The 21,378-nt window shown below is 42.0% G+C and overlaps 2 protein-coding genes across 8 annotated transcripts in view; one reads left to right on the top strand and one right to left on the bottom strand.

The window, feature by feature from the left end:
- Nucleotides 1-16,686, top strand: part of NCOA3 (nuclear receptor coactivator 3) — a 95,135-nt gene extending 78,449 nt beyond the window's left edge. For 3 of the 5 annotated variants that reach the window (XM_081033547.1, XM_081033549.1, XM_081033548.1), the window contains 15 exons: nt 769-909; nt 1,008-1,155; nt 1,903-2,291; nt 2,665-3,533; nt 4,474-4,609; nt 5,676-5,870; nt 6,265-6,531; nt 6,629-6,755; nt 7,838-8,009; nt 8,678-8,971; nt 9,789-9,893; nt 11,230-11,458; nt 12,265-12,439; nt 12,779-12,920; nt 13,225-16,686. In XM_081033547.1, the coding sequence (XP_080889673.1) occupies nt 769-909; nt 1,008-1,155; nt 1,903-2,291; nt 2,665-3,533; nt 4,474-4,609; nt 5,676-5,870; nt 6,265-6,531; nt 6,629-6,755; nt 7,838-8,009; nt 8,678-8,971; nt 9,789-9,893; nt 11,230-11,458; nt 12,265-12,439; nt 12,779-12,920; nt 13,225-13,236 (3,401 nt within the window). In that variant the 3' untranslated portion in view covers nt 13,237-16,686. The remainder of the gene's footprint in view (nt 1-768; nt 910-1,007; nt 1,156-1,902; nt 2,292-2,664; nt 3,534-4,473; nt 4,610-5,675; nt 5,871-6,264; nt 6,532-6,628; nt 6,756-7,837; nt 8,010-8,677; nt 8,972-9,788; nt 9,894-11,229; nt 11,459-12,264; nt 12,440-12,778; nt 12,921-13,224) is intronic. The other 2 variants (XM_081033550.1, XM_081033551.1) reach the window with 1 other exon arrangement.
- SULF2 (sulfatase 2) overlaps nt 16,183-21,378 on the bottom strand; it is a 106,858-nt gene continuing 101,662 nt past the window's right edge. For all 3 annotated transcript variants that reach the window (XM_081033552.1, XM_081033554.1, XM_081033553.1), the window contains exons 18-21: nt 20,281-20,404; nt 19,511-19,544; nt 19,213-19,266; nt 16,183-18,241 (exon numbers count right to left, since the gene is read on the bottom strand). In XM_081033552.1, the coding sequence (XP_080889678.1) occupies nt 18,211-18,241; nt 19,213-19,266; nt 19,511-19,544; nt 20,281-20,404 (243 nt within the window). In that variant the 3' untranslated portion in view covers nt 16,183-18,210. The remainder of the gene's footprint in view (nt 18,242-19,212; nt 19,267-19,510; nt 19,545-20,280; nt 20,405-21,378) is intronic.

Below are 21,378 nucleotides of genomic sequence, written 5' to 3'. Positions count from 1 at the left end.
TTTTCCCAGTGTTTCTCATATTGAACATAGCTGGTGCTTTCACGTCGTGCTAATCTGTCTTTGAAAGTGGATCAATCACTTTCTTGGCTCCCCCACTTGTGCCACTTTTTGTAAGATGTGTGTTCTTGCAACTTCCTTGGTACTGCTCAGAAAGTACAAAGGCCTAGCCAATTTTAAAGGATCATCTCCATGAAACCTTTAATTTCATAGAGTTTTTGAGTTGTGTATATTTTGTCTCTTTAGTGTATTTTTTGTTAAGCAGAAGTTGTCAGAAAGTTTCAGATTTGTGGACATGAGTATTTGGTTAACCCTCCGAGTTTAGATTTTAAGTGTCCAAAAAGGCAGTCGCCTCTCAGGTGGCATGAATCGTACTTGCTAGCTGTTTGGGCAGGTATTTTCTCTTGCTTCATAGTTGGAGGGACAGAATATCTTCAGATGTGAACAATTTTACTGGTAGGTGTTATTTTTTTTCCTTTAAATGAAAATGAACCTGAGGTTATCTGGACGTGTTACTTTCTGTATGTTTAGAAAGTAAAAGGAGAGGTATGATACACTTTCATTGTCTGCACAGCAAAACATTTAATGTTAAGAGTTTCCTATAGGACTGTGCCTTTGAAAAGAAAAGCTCTGGATGTAGTAGAAATGTAGATCAGAAAAAGTTGAGCAAAGATTTAGTGTCTTTATTTTATTCTTCAGTGCTAAGCCATCCAGTATGCAACCAGTAAATACTCGTAGATTGGATTTAAATCCTTATTTTCTGTTTAATAGGAAAACTTGTCAATATCGATACAAATTCACTGAGATCCTCTATGAGGCCTGGCTTTGAAGATATAATCCGAAGGTGTATCCAGAGATTTTTCAGCCTCAATGATGGGCAGTCATGGACCCAGAAACGTCACTATCAAGAAGGTAAAGAATTTTGAAGTACTACATTTCTTTCCTCTCCTCTCCTATATGCATCTGTTTGCGAATTGTGGTTACTAGTAATGGGATATTTTCCCCAACAGCTTACATCCATGGCCATTCAGAAACTCCAGTGTATCGATTCTCTTTGGCTGATGGAACTATAGTGACTGCACAAACAAAAAGCAAACTCTTCCGAAATCCTGTAACAAATGACCGTCATGGCTTTGTCTCAACACACTTTCTTCAGAGGTAATGTTAGATTACTCTGTATTCTCATATTAAATGCAGCAGTATTCTCAAGATGCTTTATTACTAATTTAAAAAGAGAGAAAATGTAACAAGAAAAATAGCAGTGATTTGCTTTTGCTGAAGTGAATTTAGATTCCTGGATTATGATATGTTTTCTTTAAGGTTATATTTTTATGTGAAAATAAGTATTTGTTTATTAAATAATTATTTCCTGGGAAACCTGGGAGAAGGCTAGTGGATAAAAGAGCATATAAAATCACACTACCTCTTTTACTTTCGTTTCTAGTGGCATAGTACGTTGCTTTTAGGGATTGAATTTAAAATTTGAAAGTAGACTTTAACAATAAAGGATAGTTACTACTGCTCTGGCTAATAGTAAGTGAACAATGAAGGAGTGGAATATTGATCCATTTATTATTCTGAGTAATTTGCAGGCACCTGCAGGTTAACCCCTAGATAGATGGCCACTTCAGCAAAGCCTTGCTGAGGTTCCAATTAACAAAGCTGTTGGCCCGTCACAGTGCTGTGGTGGTATCACTCGTTTAGCTTTGGTGGCTTTTTAAAAAGTATATTATTAGGTTAGTAGCTGATCAATATCTAGATTGGGATTGTCAGTGGGCCTTGGAATGATGCCTAAGAAGTTAAGTTCCTGGGCACTTATTTCATCCTTTTAAAAACATCTGATTCAGGGCTTGAATGCATGCCTATAGTTTTTTAGTAAAAGTTTGATGTGTTCTTTCTTTGTAGGGAACAGAATGGGTATAGACCAAACCCGAATCCTGTTGCACAAGGCATTCGACCTCCGGCGGCTGGATGTAATAGTGCAGCAGGCGGCATGAACATGTCGCCAAACCAAGGCTTACCGATGCTGAGCAGCAGGACTTATGGCTTGGCTGACCCCAACACCACAGGGCCGATGAGTGCAGCCAGGTATGGGGCTTCCGGTAACATGGCTCCTGTGAACCCTGGGCCCGCCATGCAGTCTCCATCTTCCTACCAGAACAACTACGGTCTCAACATGAGTAGCCCCCCACATGGCAGTCCTGGTCTTGGCTCCAGCCAGCAGAATATCATGATTTCTCCTCGAAATCGCGGCAGTCCAAAGATGGCCTCACATCAGTTTTCTCCTGTTGCAGGTATTCGTTTTGGCATTTCTCTTTATTTTTTCTTTTTCTGTAATTTTTTTCTTCCCACACCACAGTAATTCATGTGAAGTTAATGCATTCATAATAGAAACTGAAGAGTTAAGTGCTGTTTTGTTATACCGTGTTTCCCCGAAAATAAGACCTAGCCGGACCATCAGCTCAATGCGTCTTTTGGAGCAAAAATTAATATAATAATTTTATAATAAGACCGGGTATGATATATGATATGATATGATACTAAGTTTTATATTAATTTTTGCTCCAAAAGATGCATTAGAGCTGATGGTCTGGCGAGGTCTTATTTTGGGAAAACGCGGTAGCATCTGGGAGTCTAATTCTTTTCCTCATTTTTCTCCAAATACAGGTGTGCACTCTCCCATGGGACCGTCTGGTAATACTGGGAGCCACAGCTTTTCTAGCAGCTCTCTCAGTGCCCTTCAAGCTATCAGTGAGGGTGTGGGGACATCTCTTTTATCTACTTTGTCTTCACCAGGCCCCAAATTGGATAACTCTCCCAATATAAATATAACCCAACCAAATAAAATGAACAGTCAGGATTCCAAGAGTCCCTTAGGCTTGTACTGTGACCAGAATCCAGTGGAGAGTTCAATGTGTCAGTCAAGTAGCAGGGATCACCTCAATGACAAAGACAGTAAGGAGAGCAGTGTCGAGGGGTCGGAGAATCAGAGGGGTCCTCTGGAAAGCAAAGGTCATAAAAAATTGCTGCAGTTGCTTACCTGTTCTTCTGATGACCGGGGTCATTCGTCCTTGACAAACTCCCCCCTGGATTCAAGTTGTAAAGACTCTTCCATCAGTGTCACCAGCCCCTCTGGGGTTTCCTCGTCAACATCTGGAGGCGTGTCCTCCACGTCCAATATGCATGGGTCGCTGCTGCAAGAGAAGCACCGGATTTTGCACAAGTTGCTGCAGAATGGGAACTCACCTGCCGAGGTGGCCAAGATCACCGCAGAAGCCACCGGGAAAGACACCAGCAGTGCCACGTCTTGTGTGGAAGGGAGTGTCAAGCAGGAGCAGCTGAGTCCGAAGAAGAAGGAGAACAACGCACTGCTTCGATACCTGCTGGACAGGGATGATCCCAGTGACACACTTGCTAAAGAGCTGCAGCCCAAGGTGGAGGGAGTGGACCCCAAAATGAGTCAGTGCAGCAGCTCCGCCATTCCCAGCTCGAGTCATGAGAAAGATGCAAAAATTAAGACAGAAGCGAATGAAGAGGTAACTTGTTTTCTGTATGTCACTGTGTTTTATCACTGCATTTCTGTTAGAAAGACAATGTGTTACATGCAAATTCTTCTATTTGAGGTTTATTTATGCAAGTTAGTGTTGAGATCATTTCTTTGTAATTCTTTTGAGCATCAGTGAAGTGTGTTATGATACAATTTAGACAGATTTATATCAGATAGACATGTCTGACTCCTTAGTAGCCGATTTGAACGTCTTCATGGAGGTATTTATTGTTGGAATGTGCAAATTGGGTCACTAAGGGTATGGTAGAAAGAAACAAACTTTTCTGTTAAGCAAAAAATTTTGATTTTTACCTAAAATCACATTTCACGTAACACGATCACATTCTATATAAGCATTTCCCATAATCTGCTTGAGAAACACTATCCTGGGAGATGGTAATACGTGCCTGGGAAAATTAAAGTCTTGGAGAAGTTCTACTGTTAGGATGTCTGCTTAACTTTAAGCTAGTGTTCTCCAGATTTATTGACCAAAAGCCCCTTTGAAAGCATGCCTGTGAATATTGTGTTGAACATCAGCTTGTTGTTTTTATTATTTTATTATCATACTTGTTTTCAGAAGGTGTGTGTAAATTCATACATCTCTGTTAGCTAATGATCCTGACTAATGTTAGCTGGAAAATATCCTACGATTTGAGAAATAAACATCAAGTGCAAATTTTTTTTAAAAAGTCCCTTTGAAAGCACCTCCAAACCCAGGGATTTATCTTTAGTAATTTAAACTGTTCTTTCAAGGGAGAAGGTTATGGGTGGGAGGTCATAATAAGCTTGCCTTTAAGTTGGGCATTATCATTTTAGGTAACTATTATATTTCACTTGTTCTCATTTCACCTATTTTCTTCCGATGAATATATTTATATCTATGTATCTAGTAATGTACACAGGTTAATTTAAAATTTTTTTATTTTCAGGGATCTGGAGATTTGGATAATCTAGATGCTATTCTTGGTGATTTGACTAGTTCTGACTTCTACAATAATACCATATCCACAAATGGTAGTAATCTGGGGACCAAGCAACAGATGTTTCAAGGAACTAATTCTCTCGGTAAGAAAGAACTAGGTTTTCATTCTTGCCACCTTTTAAACTTTTCTGCACACTGTATGTACTCTTACACTAAGATTAGTACTCAACTAGTATATACAACTTCAAAACGCATGCTCTGCCTCTGTTTCTTAGACTAACTTATAATGTATATGTTTAAAAAAATCTTGTTGGTCATTTTCCTGTTTTTTTAAACTTTCTCATTTCTAACTAATAAATATGATGCCAATAATCATGGCACTTTTAGGAAAATGTTCTTTTTTTTTTTGAGTGCTCCAGATGAATAGTAGGTACTAGGGCACGTATTTTTCTTAGGTACAGAGAACTGGATTAAAAAGCAACCAAAACTGTAGCTTAAAACCTGTCCTTTGACACTTAATGGAATCTTGTCATTTAGTTAATGAGACTTTTCTTCTTTGGTGTTTGATGGTGCTTTCTTGTAGCCACGTGTTTCTTTCCTCATTCATTAATTTAATTAGGATATGTTATCTGTATCAATTGAAAAAGAACAATTCACAGTTATCTGAATGGTGGTTATTTTCAGTGGCGTTGTTTCCTAAACTGACAGGGATAGTGAGATCAATGAAATAGATTGGAAAAAGCCAAAAAAAAAAAAAAAAAAAAAAAAGGTTAGGAGGAAATTTAAGTTTCATTGCTTGTTTGATTAGAAGGCAACTTGTCTGGCTACATTTAATTGTGCAATTTTAAACAGACAAGCCACTTAACAAGTATACATATGGAAGACCCTCCAGGATTTTGACACATCAGTAACATTGTCAGGATTCAGTGTAGCAGAATAGGAAGGACCACACCAGGATACCATCAGTCCCCAGTATTTCAGCCAACACTGAGACTCTTGTTTCTACTTTGTTTGGAATCTGAGGCTGTGTGTGTGTGTACACGCACGCCCTTAGTGATTATGTTATAAAGGAAGACAGTATTTGTTTTAGTAAGAAAGACATTCTTGGGTGGGTGGCATGGCTTTGGTATTTATGTCTTCTACTTGATTATTTATGTGTTAGATCATCAAAAGATATTTATGTGTGCTGTGCTTCTATGTTTTCAACAGGTTTGAGGAGTCCACAGTCTGTGCAGTCCATTCGTCCTGCGTACAGCCGAGCAGTGTCTCTAGATAGCCCCGTTTCCGTTGGCTCAAGTCCTCCAGTAAAGAATATCAGTGCTTTCCCCATGTTACCAAAGCAGCCTATGTTGGCTGGGAATCCAAGAATGATGGATAGTCAGGAAAATTACAGCTCAAATATGGGTATGTTATTTCTAATTAGTGTTTGTGATTACATTTTTCTTTTGGGAAAAGCAAATTTGTCATACTTAAAACAATTTAAATAACTGGAGTTAAGTAATAGGTTTTTCAGCATAAGTAGCATACTGTTTCTTTCATGAGTATTTCCTTCATTTATTCTGTGTCTTGGTTCTTTAAACTCTTATGGAGGCTTTTGGCCTAAGACATTCTCTAACCTGTAATGAATATGTGGCAACAGTGGCCCATCAAAAATGTCTTAATAGTTGGCTAGCCCTATTAGGATGACAAAGCACTTTTTTTCTCCCAGCTGATGTTGTGTATAATGACTGTACTTATATGCTACAAGAAGGATTTCATCATAATGTGGAAAAGACCTACTCATTTCTACCTGTTGTAGGTGGACCAAATAGAAATGTGGCTGCGAATCAGACTCCTCCCTCCGGAGACTGGGGCTTGCCAAACGCAAAGGCCAGCAGAATGGAACCTTTGAGTTCAAACCCCATGGGAAGACCAGGGGCAGATTACAATGCTTCTTTACCCAGACCTGCAATGGGAGGCTCGATGCCCACCTTGTCTCTTCGGTCCAATAGCATCCCAGGTGCGAGACCAATGTTACAGCAGCAGCAGCAGCAGCAACAGCAGCAGCAGCAGATGCTTCAAATGCGTAAGCATCCCCTTCATAACAAAAGAAAATTAGGTGTTGTAGGGTAAGTTTTGCTACTGATTATTTGAAAATTTATCTTTTCTTTTTTTCCCTCCAGGGCCTGGTGAAATGCCCATGGGAATGGGGGTCAGTCCTTATGGCCAGGCAGCACCGTCTAACCAACCAGGTTCCTGGCCAGATGGCATGTTGTCCATGGAGCAAGGTCCTCATGGGACTCAAAATAGGTGGGGCTTTATTACGTAACTCTAGAAAATGTTAGCATTGATTACCTAGAGAGGATCAGAGCATGGGAACAGACCTGAAAGAGAATGAGAGGAACTTTGCATTTAGGTTGCCGTGGAGTGTCAGACCTGAGGGCCTTTCTGGGAGGTGGGAGTTGTCTCCTCAGGTTATCACCCTCCGCCATGAGGAGGGGGTAAGTTAGCACCAGTTTGACAAGGTAAATGGCGTTCAAGGTAAATGGAAAGTCAAGTTTTAAGGATTGAATAGTTCTTTCCTAAAATTATTTAAAACATTTCAGGGATCATAGTGACAGTGAACTCTGGTTTGGTCAGTAACTCATTTGCAATGACAGAGGCTACTAGTCAATGTCAATTCTATTAATAACTTGAATTCTGCGATGAGTTAAGCAAAGAACAGTGAATTGATCTGCTGAGCAGACAGTGATGTAACCACGTTAGTTGATTAACTTGATTGCTTCTCTACCCAGCAGAGAACATAGTTTCATCACAGCATTTCTCTGAGTCAGGAGAACTGTCCACCTCCATGAGGCACCCAGCTGTGGCTGTGTGGGCTGTGTGCTCCACTCCTCAGTACATGAGGCTGCTGTGAGCCAAGTGTAACAAAAAGTTCTTTTGGCAGGTTACCAGCCTCAGTTCATTGATAGTTCAACATTTCTATCCTTTTTCCCTGTTCTTTTGTTGATTTCCCAACTTAGGAGTATCACTGACTACTACCACCTTTCTTCTTGTGGGGTCTTGAAAACTGCATTCCCCACCGCCCCCCATCCCTAACCTCTGCTCTCCCCCAAATGCCTGGGAGTCTAGCAGTTACATTTTGGTGGTGGGATGGGGAGGTGTGCGCTGGGTACAGTGGTTGAAGATGGCCCAGTGGGTTTAAAATCTAGGCCTTAGATTTAAATTGATGCCATTTGCTAATCTCTGCTACTCAGTTCATTTATTATTTATACTTGTAGTATTTGAGTTATTATTGCATATTAAGAATATTGTGCATAGTTATTACGATTTTTTTTTTTTAATTTGAAGAGGAAAAGCACCATTGAAATTGATTGCAAGTCTCTCTTTAGGCCACTTCTTCGGAATTCCCTGGACGATCTCCTTGGGCCACCTTCTAACTTAGAAGGACAGAATGATGAAAGAGCATTGTTGGACCAGCTGCACACTCTCTTGAGCAACACAGATGCCACAGGCTTAGAAGAAATTGACAGAGCTCTGGGCATCCCTGAACTTGTAAATCAAGTAGGTAGCATTAACACGGAAATAGAAGTGTGTGTGTGCTCCTCCCTGAGGCTGTGTACGAGAATGCCTGTATATCTTTCCTGTTACTTGGGTTCCATCACTATGTTCGTGGGTATCGGCATTAAATTGAGAACATACACTTTATAATTTATATTACTTCCAGTAGCCTACTATTTTATAAAACTGTCAAATTTTAGATAACCACATTTTACCGTGTTTCCCTGGAAATACAACCAAGCTGGACCATCCGCTCTAAGGCGTCTTTTGGAGCAAGAATTAATATAAGACCCGGTCTTATTTTAAAATAATATAATACCGGGTCTTATATTAATTTTTGCTCCAAAAGACGCCTTAGAGCGGATGGTCCAGCTCAGTCGTATTTCTCGGGAAACACGGTAGTATTTATGGAGGTACTTAATACATTGTAGATATTTGGCTCAGAAAATATTTTGAGTGTCTGTGTGAGACCTGGTGCTGGGCACCAGGACACGGCCGTGAGAAGATGGGGCGTGGTCTGTGTTCTCATGGGACTTCAGACAGTAAACTTGATTTTGCTTTTGGAATTCTGCAGCATCATTGTTCACATCTGTTAACTTTATTGTTCACCTTCTTTAGAGCATTTGATTTCATTGAAGCACTTCATTGTTTATTTATGTTTGCTATTTAAGGGACAAGCTTTGGAGCCCAAACAGGATGTTTTCCAAGGCCAAGAAGCAGCAGTAATGATGGATCAGAAGGCAGCGTTGTACGGGCAGACGTACCCAGCACAGGGGCCTCCGATGCAAGGCGGCTTTAATCTTCAGGGACAGTCACCATCTTTTAACTCGATGATGAGTCAGATGAACCAGCAAGGCAATTTTCCTCTCCAGGGAATGCACCCGAGGGCCAACATCATGAGACCTCGGACAAACACCCCCAAGCAACTTAGAATGCAGCTTCAGCAAAGGCTGCAGGGCCAGCAGGTAACCAGTCACATGCTCTGCCTTGGCCGGAAGTGGCTTTACCTCTGGCCTCCTCTTCAATTGTTTTCAGACTGTGTTCTTCAGAGCTCTTGCCACTGGCTCTCCATCCCTTGTCAACTAAAAAAAATTCCTTTTGTTTTCATTTCTGTGTAATATTTTATTTGTACAGAAGGTTTCTTATTAGAGGGTGATGTGCTAGAATTGGATACCTTTCTATAAGAATGTTCCATTTCTTAAAAAGTAAGAAATGTCAGAGCGTAGCTCTTGGGGAAGAAACATATTTCTTGATGACTTTGTAATCCTAGAGGTAAATAATTTCTATTTTTTAAGAAGTTCTTAAGAGTAATTACCAAGTATTTAAATCTTAACTGATTTCAGCATTCTTTTTATGGAATCTCTGCTTTCTAGAATTTTTTTTAAACTCTCTTTCAATATACCAAGATAAGACATTTTTTCTTTATTTTCTCATTAATCCCCAACAAATCTTTTAAAATTAACTTATTTATATTGTTAGCATCTTGGGTGTTGCATCTTTGCGTTCCTGTTGAAGATGCTCTTTAAGCTGCAAAATCACACTTTCACTTTTTCTCCTGATGCCAAATAGTAAAGATTTATATGCTTGCTAGCCAGGAACTTTTCAGCAGGAACCTTTTTGAAGTGTGAAAGGCTACCGGTTCACCTGAGATGTGACTTACCCAGGTTAATGGGATTGGAGATACCATCATGACTTCAGCAGGGTGGTGCTAAGGAATTGGAAAGCTATTTTGGGCTCCTTCACACGTTCCGTTTGTGTCCTAACCAACCTGACTCTCCTCAGTTTTTGAATCAGAGCCGGCAGGCACTTGAAATGAAAATGGAAAACCCCCCTGCTGGTGGAGCTGCAGTAATGAGGCCCATGATGCAGCCCCAGGTAAACTCCCAGGTGAGAAGAACAAGTTTCCCTTTGTTCACTGTGTCTCTCCTGTGCCCAGCACAGGGCCCTGTCAGGCCCGTGGTTGGCTCTCAGTAAATGTCTGTTAAACAGATCAACTAACTACCATCCCATGGTCCCATCACACTTTTCCTCTGTAATTCTTCTCTCGTGGGTGACTAGGAAGAATCAGAAGAGGAGAGGTCTATTATCAACACCACTGAGTCATGTTTTTAAAATTAATTTCCTCTGTGATCAAAGGTGTGTTGTGAAAACAGCTATTACTTACTTTTTAGGAATTTAAGGTAATAAATCTGGAAACTTTTTTATGTTCCTGGATTCTGAAACCACAGGCTCACTGGGTAAAATTTGAAATTATTAGAACTATAAAGAAGAAAATAACTAAAACATAATCCTGCTCTCATTAATAACCTCTGAAGTGACCTGTTTCTCATAGTGGGAGGATGATATTAAAGTTCTATCTCCAGTCTAAGTTGGAGACTTATTAAGGTATTTTCTTAATGTGAACGAGGCAGGTAACACGGAAATCCCTTACTGTGGTCTGAAATAGCGTTCATAATTACTGTTAAAAAACAACTGTGGAATGCCCAATTTTCATGGTCTTAGGCCCGCTGGAGGTGCTGATGGATACATTTTCTAGATAATCAGGCATCCTGTAATAAGCTAAGCTAGAATGTCCTCTGGAAAGATAATAAAAGTTTGCTGCTTTTGGAGAAGATCTCTCCCAGCTGGTAGAGCACAAATCAGCTTCCGTGTTCAGAACGTTGGTTGTGTCACCTTCTTAATCTCCAGAGAGCTTCTCCTTACCCTCTGCCTCTCCTTTCAGAAGGTCTAAAGAGACTATGAGACCTTCTGGGATAGATTTCTGCTTTCTGAGTATAACCCCATCCTTTTTCTTTTTTTTTTTTTCTTTTTTGCTTCTCTTCTCGTTTCAACCTCCTCCCCCATACACCCTCAATCCTGCCCTTTTTTATCTTGTAGTTTTATTTCATAGTTTCTGAAAAGTTCGTCCTCAAATTCTACTCCTAAATAAATGGTCTCTTGCTTTGAGGAATGTTTTGTAACCATTTAAAGCTTAACAACTGTCTGCTTTTGTCTCTTGGTCCCAAATAATTTTTAGGTCTCTATTCTGCAAATCTCTACCGTCCACCCCGTCCAGTAGACAGAAAGCCTTTTCCATATGAGACACGTACTTTTTTTTTGTAATTACAAAGAAAGGCATCGGGTATATTTTCTCTCTGATACCTGATGTATTGTGGGGGTACTCTGCATGAAATCGGCTGCTTCCTGCTATATGTGTGTAATTGCATTCTTTCTTGGGTACCAGCAGGGTTTTCTTAATGCGCAGATGGTTGCGCAGCGCAGCCGAGAGCTGCTCAGTCATCACTTCCGACAGCAGAGAGTGGCCATGATGATGCAGCAGCCGCCGCAGCAGCAGCCCCAGGCCTTCAGCCCCCCGCCGAACGTGACTGCGTCCCCCAGCATGGATGGCGTTTTGGCGGGGCCTGCAATGCCCCCAGCTCCAGCCCAGCAGTTTCCATACCCACCAAATTATGGTAAATCTGACAGCGAAAATGTCTGCCTCAAAATCATACCACTCAAGACCTAAGATTCACTAGATCTGTTGCATATTAAAAGCATAAAAACACTATTCACTCCCTCTTGTTATTTCACAAGAAAAACAAACAATTAAAAATAACAGAATAAAAATGTCTCCTGCAGTGCTCAGGTCAATGTAGTTGTGGTAGGTGGTCTGTCGTAGGTGAGTGGTTTTTTCAGGTCTTGGTTTTTCACCTCCCCACATCTGAGTTTGGAAGGAAGCCTTCCGTGTCTGCCCCCGTGTGTCTTAGGGTAGTAGAACGCCACAGTCCCCGAATGCGTGGGCAACAGTGAGAGGCACGTGTCGTGTGGATTTTTTGAGTTCCTTTTCTTGGTGACTGAGACATATTAATTGCAACACTGCATATTCCTCTTGGGGGCAGAGGTATGTACTGGGGAGATTGCATTTTAGGATGCATTCCTGCCAGGTGGAGACAAGAACTTTTCTACCCTCTAAAGAGGGATGGAGTGACGTAAGCAGCGTGATACGGAGTCCCTTCTTTGTGAAGCTCATTGAAGTAACTACCCTTCAAGTGGTCTAGTGTTTTTCTGTTTGTAGTACGCCTGTTACTCTATTGGCATCTTGGTGAGAAGCAAGACGAACTGGCAGGCAGTGTCCTGTAGCAGCCCGTGTCTTATACTTCGCACCCTCGGTCCCTGCCTTTAAAAAAGAACATAGAAGTACTCTAGAAAGCTGGTATTCTTAGGAGGTAGCATTTGAATATTGTAATTTCTTTTCTTTTCTTTTTTTTTTTTTTTAAAGGGATGGGACAACAGCCTGATCCAGCCTTTGGTCGAGTGTCTAGTCCTCCCAATGCAATGATGTCCTCAAGAATGGGTCCCCCCCAGAGTCCCATGATGCAGCACCCTCAGACCGCACCTATGTATCCATCCTCGGAAATGAAGGGCTGGCCGTCAGGAAACCTGGCCAGGAACAGGTAAAGAACAGGGACTTTTAGAAGTCATTCACATTCTAGTGCCAAAAGTTTAGGAAATGAACCTCTGCATTTTTCAGTCAAGCCTGTTTGGATGGGAAGATCCAAACGCCTGGGCTCATACTAGAAAATGTGTTATTTGGCTCTTCCATTGTGATGCTCCTTCCTCCTGTGCCTGCAGCCACCAGGGCTTTGAATACAGGCAACTGTGAAAGATAGAAGGCAGGCTGTCGGGGCGTAGCTCTGCTTAAGGATCACGACCTCTGGCTAAGTGGAGGTCATCTCTGTGTGCGTGTCCGGTGTGACTGAAGTGAGGAGGGTAATTCTGCGCTTCCTCCACAGCTCCTTTTCCCAGCAGCAGTTTGCCCACCAGGGCGCGCCGGCCTCCTACAGCATGGTGCACATGAACGGCAGCAGCGGACCCATGGCCCAGGTGAACATGAACTCCATGGCCATGTCTGGCATGCCCATGGGCCCTGACCAGGTACGATGCTCTGTTCCTTACCTTCTCACAAAGCTTTTCGTGTTTTCTGGAGGGAACCAAACCCTCAGCTGGAATCTAAAGGGCCTCAGTAGATTTTTACCTCGGATGTGAAAGTTAAAAATATAGTAATTGAGAAAACTTTTGGTTTGGAGGCACGGGGCCATGAGATTCTTTTGGTAATTTGAGGTCTTGGGAATTTGAATCAATCAGCCAGAGTCATGTTGCAGGCCGTCAGTACAGACGTGTGGATTCTTCTCTCTTGTGCAGAGCATGTTTTACTCATGTTTCTTCTGGTTACTAACAGAAATACTGCTGACCTCTACACCAGGACCTCCAAGGAAATCACTGTACAAATGACACTGCATGAGGATTAGCTGGAGTAAAGAATCATTGTTCTAGGCACCCAGCTATGAAGGACCACCTTTGATCTCCATCCAGGGTATTTCAAGTGATGTCATTTGAGTAGGACTGGATTTTAAGCTGAAGCGCGGTATCTACCTGTTTGTTTTTTTCCATTCTCTTGTGTATCATGGTGTTCAAAACAGAGAAATAATCTTGGCATTCTGCCTTTTGGGGTGATTCTGGAGGTGACAGTGTTACTGATGACAAAACTCTCCTGTATCCCTTCTTTCTGCCTGGCTATTCAGTCTTTCAATTAAATGTGGGTGGGCCAGAGAACATTTGGAGAAATCAAGCGAGATTGGAATATCTGGGTTTCTCTAGTTGCAGTATTGGAAGAAGAGCATAGCCTGAGCTTTCATTTGTTTTTGTTACTACTACAGGAAGTTCTGTCCTGTGGCGTTGGCGTTTCTGCGTTTTTCCCTGTAATGAGTGTTGAGTTGCTCCCACCCCATTCTTGGTTGTCTTAGGCTTTAGCTAGGATTTTTGTTGGCCCCTGACGTTCTGTCATACTTCACCTCTAGGATTGTCCTTGATGTCAAATGGCCTTGCAGAAGGGAAAATGAGCTGACAGTATTTAATTGCAGCAGTAGCAATTTTTCACATGCTAACGTGCAGCCGAGTGCACTTTATTTAAAAAGTAATGGATAAATGCAATATTCTTGAGGTCTTGAGGAATGGTGAACCACATTCCTGGTTTTTGTCTAAATTCTTGGACAAGAACTATGATTTTTTTGTTGTTGTCGAAAGTACTGGTGTCACCCTTTGCCTATATGGTAGAGCAATAATGCTTTTTGAGAATAAACTGCAGAAAACCCAAGGCCAGGTACTGCATTCTGAATCAGAATTTCGCAGTGTTTCTGTGAATAGATTTTCTTTTGTAAATATGACCTTTAAGATATTATATTATGTAAAATATGTATATACCTTTTTTGTAGGTCACAACAACTCATTTTTACAGAGTTTGTGAAGCTAAATATTTAACATTGTTGATTTCAGTAAGCTCAGCGTGGTGAGGTTACAAACAGAAGAGACATCCCCTAAATTTTGTGGCCTGGGGGGAGGGTACAGCAGTCCAAACAAAGCTTTTCCTTCTGGCCAGCCTTAGATGCCTCGCTCTTTTCAATCTCTCAATCTAAAAGCTATTTAAAGAGATCATTTGTTTAGATGTAGGCATTTACATTTTTTTCCTTTTAAATTCTTTTACCAGAACTAAGCACTTTGTTAATTTTGAGGGAAAGAATAGACATGGGGAAATAAAAAACAGTTATCAAGAATTTTAAAAGATCAATTTGATTTAAAAAAGAATCTTGGATTTTAAGTGGTCTATAAATTAAACAATAGGAAAAGAATTTTTTAAAAATTGAATACGTTGTCTTTTCGTCCATTTGAGGATTGCTCTAAGGTTTTGGTTGCTAGGACCTGAATCCCACACTGAGCTCTCAGGAGTAGAATCCTTGATGTGTGGTTTCTGGTGTCTGCTCAGCTGTCTTGTCATTCCATTAATGTGATGTTTTCCCCGCCCCTGAGGATAGGAATAGTGTTATAGTTATTTCTTAGGGACTCAGAACAGTCAGTTTTGCGTGATTCAGAGCTGCAGTCTGTGAGCACCTTTGCACTCCCTCCCCCTGCCTTTTCCTGCTGTTGCCACTCCCTGACACTTGTTCTGCTCAGTTGGGAATAGGGGGGGGGAACATCAAGTTTAGTTCCCTGTATCTGGTTTACTTTATTAGGTTCAAACAACTGAGTGAAATCGGGGTTTTGGAATATCTATGAATTTCATGTCTCTGTTGGCCTTGGTGTCATTTCCTAGCAATAACTGAGAGCCAGTTAATTTTTTATTTAACATACGTTTAGCTGATCTTTCTAGGTGTCTCTGAAGGTAAGATCATTTAATTTCTTTGACTTGCTTATGAGTAAGTGAAACCTATTATTTCCAGAACCACCACTAGAGTGGATTTAAGTCTGACATCCCCTCCCCGCCTGCCCGATTGAAAATAAATCTAAGATTGTAAATCCATCAGCTTCCATCCTAGTGGCCTGTACTTTTCAGATAACATATCCACCTACCTGTCTGAAGACAGAGGCCCTGCTGAGTACAGGTCGCTCTTTTTAGACCCAGTTGTGTCAGGTGTATTTGAACTTTTCTTATGTGCGTGGGCAGAGACAGAATGGTGCTCTTACCTTTCTTGACTTTTAAAAATTAATTAAAAACAAAACAAAAAAATAAAAGTTTTGTGATTCTTTTCCTTAGTCCTGACTCCAGGCTAACTGGGAGGCAGCACCTCCTTTTTATGTGGAGGAAAAAAATAGTTTCTTATAAGTTTTTATATTTTCTACTTGTTCATTTTATTGGTGCAGATTTTGATTTTCTTTTAATGGATGCAGTCTTTGAGATAATTTGTTGTTTTTAACCTTTATTGCCCTTTTATCATTTTTGGATGATTCTCTTTGTACTCCTGCTGCCTACCTCTCCTCACCCCCATCCCAAACCCCTTTTTAAACCTTGGTATCTGTTGGGTGAACAGTGTAAGTAACCTTTTCATCTGCTTTTAGAATGTGAGGTATTTCCAGTACACCTACTTTTTTGCTGAATCCAAAGATATATAAATATATATTTTTTAAAGATCAAAATGATATAAAGGAGATACGTGTTTCTTCCTTTAAAAACAAATAGAAACTCGTTGTTAATGATCCTATTATGATGCCACTTTTCTAAATTGTGCATCTTGATGGGAGGGTGTAAATATCAATCATCAGGACTGCGTAATCAGTATTTAACATCTAAGGTGAGTTGGGGTGTATGGGGGCGGGGACGGGAGAACATAACTGGCTTGCTGTCCTAGAAATTCTTTGAGCCAGAGAGAGATGCAGCGGGAAAGGAACAGAGTGGAGTGCCGGTTACCCACATGCCTGTCCAGTTCCCTTTTTATTTGCAGAAGCCATGAGTTTTATTTACAAGTGGGAAATTCATGGGAGCAAAACCTCTAGGGTAGATGAAATTTCCTCCTGCTGTAGAGGAGCCAGAGCTGTTGTGCAGCCCCAGGGCGAGCTGCTGAGTAATAAGCAGGGTGTTCTTTCTTTCTTTCTCTTTCTCTCTTTCCAATGTATGAAATTTTGAAGAAGATGGAAATGTCATTCTGAGAGCAATATTTAAATTCTCAGGAATTGACTTACAGTATTGAGGATGAATTCAATTTCAATCAAGTTTACATTCAATGTTGCTTTTAAAAATCTAAATCATTCTTTACACTGCAAAGAATCCAAACCACGTGGGGTAACTTATGAGATGGTTGTGTGATAAGCTATGACTGTTTTGCTGATCATTTTGGGTGTCATTGTAAATAAAGGTTTCTATTTAAAATTGAAGCCTAAGAGCTTGCTTTATTTCTCAAAAAAAAAAAAATCCCTATTGGATTAAGGATAAAAAAAAAAGGTCAAAGAATCTTATTTCAAACAATGGTAACAGTTTGTGAGGTGAAAAAAAATTTTTTTCTTTCTAAATGGCTTTTACTGTCTGCAGCAATAGAAAACAGTAAAACTGGAGGTTATATTCTGCAAACACGTTCCAAAAAGAAACCTTGCAAAGCATGGAACTGTTCTTGTAAAAGGTGAGTACTTGGGAATCATCTGTTAAATGAGAAATGGGTTGGATGAGTAGATGGCTGCGGTTCCTCCTTCCTCTCCCATTCTCGCATTGTGACAGCTCCCTTTACCAGGTTAGACTACCTGGGACACAAAGGTCAGCTAAGGTGAACTGCTTTGCAGTTGATTAGTACTTTTCAAAAGTGAGGTCCTTAAGCTGGTGCTTTGTGAGACTTACCCACGACAGGTCTCTGAAATAGGATAAATTTGAGTCATTAATTTGTAACCATCTATTCTCTTTTTAAGTCCAAGGTGTCTATTTCCAAACAGCTGTTGTTGACTGGTAGTGTCTTGAATGATTTTTTTTTTTTTTTTTAAAAACCAAACACACCAAAAAACTCCCAAGAATTGCCTTTTACAAAATGTCAAAGGTTACCTCATGCCAACTGCTGGTCATAGGCTGGGGTTTCCAACATTGTATGGCAATACTTAAGACTACAAAATTTCTTTACAAATACAGTTTCATTAAAACTTGGGACATACATCAACTTCATTTCTTTTCAGTACTTTAGAAAACATTAGTTCTGGGACAGATAACAAAGGAATAGTGGGAGAAATGGCAACTGGTCAGGAATGGAAATGTCCACAACTGCAAGGGCTTTCTTTTCCACTGGCCACCAAGCGTTTACTGACACCACCACGTCTCTCACTAGTCAGATTCCCCTGAAAGCACCCATGCTGGTTACATGTAAATAGTCACATATATACAGTGAAGTTACTTTCTTCAGCGGCAACCAGAGTTACGGTGCTAGATAAGGGTCATTTCTTTTGTGCTACTGACTCGCTGTCAAACTGCACCATTTCTAGCAGCTGCCTCTGTCCTGCTTCTTAGTTCCTTCGTGACAAACCAGAAGAGGACTGTTTTTCCTTATAGGTTTTTTTTTCTTATGGTTTAAAAATAATTCCAGTGACTTTTCACCCTTGGGGGAAATTTCCAAGAAATCTCTTTGTTCTTTTTCCCTCGCGAGCCTCACAGAGAGGGTTAGTGGTGACTTTTTGATATGAAAATGCATTTTGTGCAGCTGGTGAGGTATAATCCAAAGCAAAAGCAGGGGCAAAAATGGACTTCCTGACGTAGCACTGCTCCTGGTGGTTCTCTTCCAGAGGTTGCCATGTTGACTGAAGGAAGTTCTGTGTCTCGCAGTTCTCGTGGCTAACAGCATGGGTCTGCTTGAAATCATACATGGTTTTCCACTGTCTGTACTGTCAGAGGATACCTCTGGTTTTGAGGTCCATCTCATGCTGCTTAACCTTCCCAGCCTTCCCACAGCTGTCCCCTGTAGAACAAAGTAAACTCATCTTAGCATTTGGTTATCATGCTGCTAGGGGACTGCTTAATTAGTTCCACAGCCGAGTTAGCTTTGCTTCAAGGATGTGGCTGCTGAGAAGGAATAGTTCTAGGTCCCTTAGAAAACGCTTGCTACCGCTTAATCATCTAGATTTTCACTTGTTGGCTTACACACTCAGTGGTTGGCAAAGACTGTATTTAATAGAACATAGTGGCCAAAGAGAATGTGAGATGTAAAGATTATATGCCTTATTAATTCTGGGAGCACCAAAGAAATACTTAGCCGCCCATTATCATCGTCCTATTAGAAGCCGCATAGGTTTACATGCACATAAAGAAATGAGTAGGCCAGAGGTCGCAAATGGCAGCTCACCAAGGGGATTTGTTTGTCTGCATGGTAACTTCATGTCAAATTAATTGCCAATGTTAACAAAAAATTCTTACACATATTTGGAGCTTTTGGATTTTCCTAATGAATTAGAGGATTCAAACTGCATCACATTTGTGCTGCTCCCTTTAGACTTGATGTTACCTTTCTAGGTTGCCACAGCCCCCTACTGGCCTCTGTTGGCTCTGGACAGAGTTTGTAGCATGGATGTTTTGGAAACCATCTACTGAGGCCTCCTGCTGCTGACGTTATGGACCAGGTAGCCCTTCGGCAGCCACAGCCTTCAAGGTATCTGGCACATACATGACAAATGCTTCTCAGCCTCTAATAGCCTGAGTTTACCAGGCAGGTTATTGTGGAGAGAACAACAGTGTATAGTAGACTAAGTATTAATCTAAAACATGGGATGTAGTCAGGTATGTTACTTTTCAGAAAAGCCTTACATTACTGCTCTCCCTCTCATTCTGGGAACAGAGGAGAGCACTAAGCTTTGGCATGCACACAGAATAGCCTTGGCAGAACGAAGCAAGCCAGAGCCAGATCGCTATCTGTAAACTGGTTCCCCAACTCACAGTGATTTGGAAGAAGGTCTCTTCATTTCTGGCCACTTTCGACGCTGAAACTGCCTAAGTTTTCAAGTGTCAAAAGGAGAATGAGTGTTAACCATCACCAAGAAAGAAAAGTTACCCCCAAAGAACAACACAGAGAAGGTCTCTTAGGGGACACTGTTACCGGTGGGTCATCCAGGCCCCTGGCAGACCAGAGAAAGGGCGGTGTCTTAGCCTAACATGTGCACCCTCACAAAGGTTAGACTAAAGGGTGGGCCTCGGGATGGGACCGTTCTCAGGCTTTAAAAACAAAACCAAATACCTGTATTGCTCATAGCTTCCTCCATCTTTAAGTCCTAAATAAGAGAGAAATGAATAAGATAGAAACATAATATAGGGGAAAAATGGCACAAGCAATGAAGAACTTTATAACAGCTTTATCTTTTTAAAAACACCTTTGGCACTTTGTCACAAACCCACGACACTGCTAGTGTTCCCTTGGCAGATGAGTGGAGTGAACTAAGGTGAGCTTTCCCTAAGGTAGCTGTTCCGGATCACCTACACTCGAGTGTCACAGTAGTTCTAGGACCCTGATACATTCATTCCACACTGACCTTGGTCATGGTAGGGGCGGCAGGTTTGGCCATGAACACCTATACTACAGAGGACAGAAAGCAAAGGGCTCCGAGAAAGGCAAGGTGCTGGGGAGACCCTGTGTTTTGCTCTTGGCAAGTTTCTTAGAGGATACGGCAGTGTGACCAAGTGCGTGGGCTTTGGAGTCAGCTGACCCGGTCACTTGACTCACCCATAAAACATGGCCAAGCAGATGCTCCTCAGAGGGTTGTCATAAGGATTATCAGTTAACACATATAAAACAGTTAGCACAGTGGCTAGTACACAGTTTAAATGATGACACTTAGGACCATAAAAGCGGCACTGGTGGATGTTAGGAAGGTGGTATTTCAGCCACTGGTGAGAATTCACTAACTCCTGGTGATTCTGGCTTCCCTCTTCGGACCAGACATGACCTCCCAAATTCCTTCCTGTGGTAACCTCGGTCTCTGCAGGCCCCACGTGGTGGTGCCTACTCACCCAGCTCCATGTTGCGGGTCCGGGGGTTACACTGCTTGTAACCCTTGCAACTCCTCAACTCCATGAGCTGTACGTGCAGCTGATTCAGGACGTCCCTGTCCAGTGTATTCACTGCATTCATCAGCTGGGGGGGAAAAGGCAGGTTAGCGACAAGGTGAGTGCAGGAACCCCCCGCCCCGCCATCCTCAGGCAGGTTGGGAGTCGAAGGTGCAGTGGGATGGTAACCTCTACTTCTGCACAAGCTGGAGTGTGGAACAGGTGGGATACCCTTTGCCTCTAGCCCCATGCGAATGAAAAGTCATGAGAATAAAAGCCACCTGTCTGTACTTAACACTGAGCTGGAGCCGCTGGTCAGGAAACTGACCCAGCTTGGAAAGACGCCCTTCCGAGCCCTGTGTTTTTCAGCAGCCTTCATTCACAGTCCCCCCTCATGGGGAGGCAGCCATGTAGGAAGGACTGCGTAGTGACCTGGGCCCTTGCCTCGGCTGGGAGCTCTGCCATCCCCGTTTGTAAAATACAGAATGGCCCACCTAAGGACAGACTGGCAGCCTAGATGGCAAATATAACAGCAAAACCAGACCACGTGTAAAACACTGAGTTCTGCCTTTTCTTAAAACATTGGAGCATGGCCATGGCTGAGGCCGCACCACTGAGAAGCTGTAGAGCGAGTGCAGGGTGACCCTGTTTTAGATGGCACGTGTGTTCCACTCCCCAGAGACTCCGTGGCTCCTTTTTGTCTCACGTGTCCTGGGGCCCCTCAGTCACGTGTGTATCCAGGGGACTTCCTGGAAGCACTGAGAGAAGTGCCTGCACGAGTGTTAGCTACTGTTCTGCAGCACTGGAGGGTGTGGCCGGACCCCGAGGACCCCGGATGCTCTAGTCTAGGAGCCCTCACAGGTTCCCATCCAGGCTGCGTCAGCGGTGCCAGGTGCCTCACGCAGAGGAAGAGGCTGCAGAGATTAGGTCACAGATGCAGGAAAATGGAGGCAGAGAAGGGCTGGCTGCACATGCAGTCCCGGCGCTCTCGGAGGCTTCCCAGCTCACTACTACTGTCTTAGGGACCTAGTGAGACTTGGGGGACGAATCGCTTCCTCAGGG

The sequence above is a fragment of the Rhinolophus hipposideros genome, assembly GCF_964194185.1.
Source record: "Rhinolophus hipposideros genome assembly, chromosome: 22".
Lineage (NCBI taxonomy): Eukaryota > Metazoa > Chordata > Mammalia > Chiroptera > Rhinolophidae > Rhinolophus > Rhinolophus hipposideros.
This window is presented reverse-complemented; position numbering and strand designations above follow the sequence as displayed.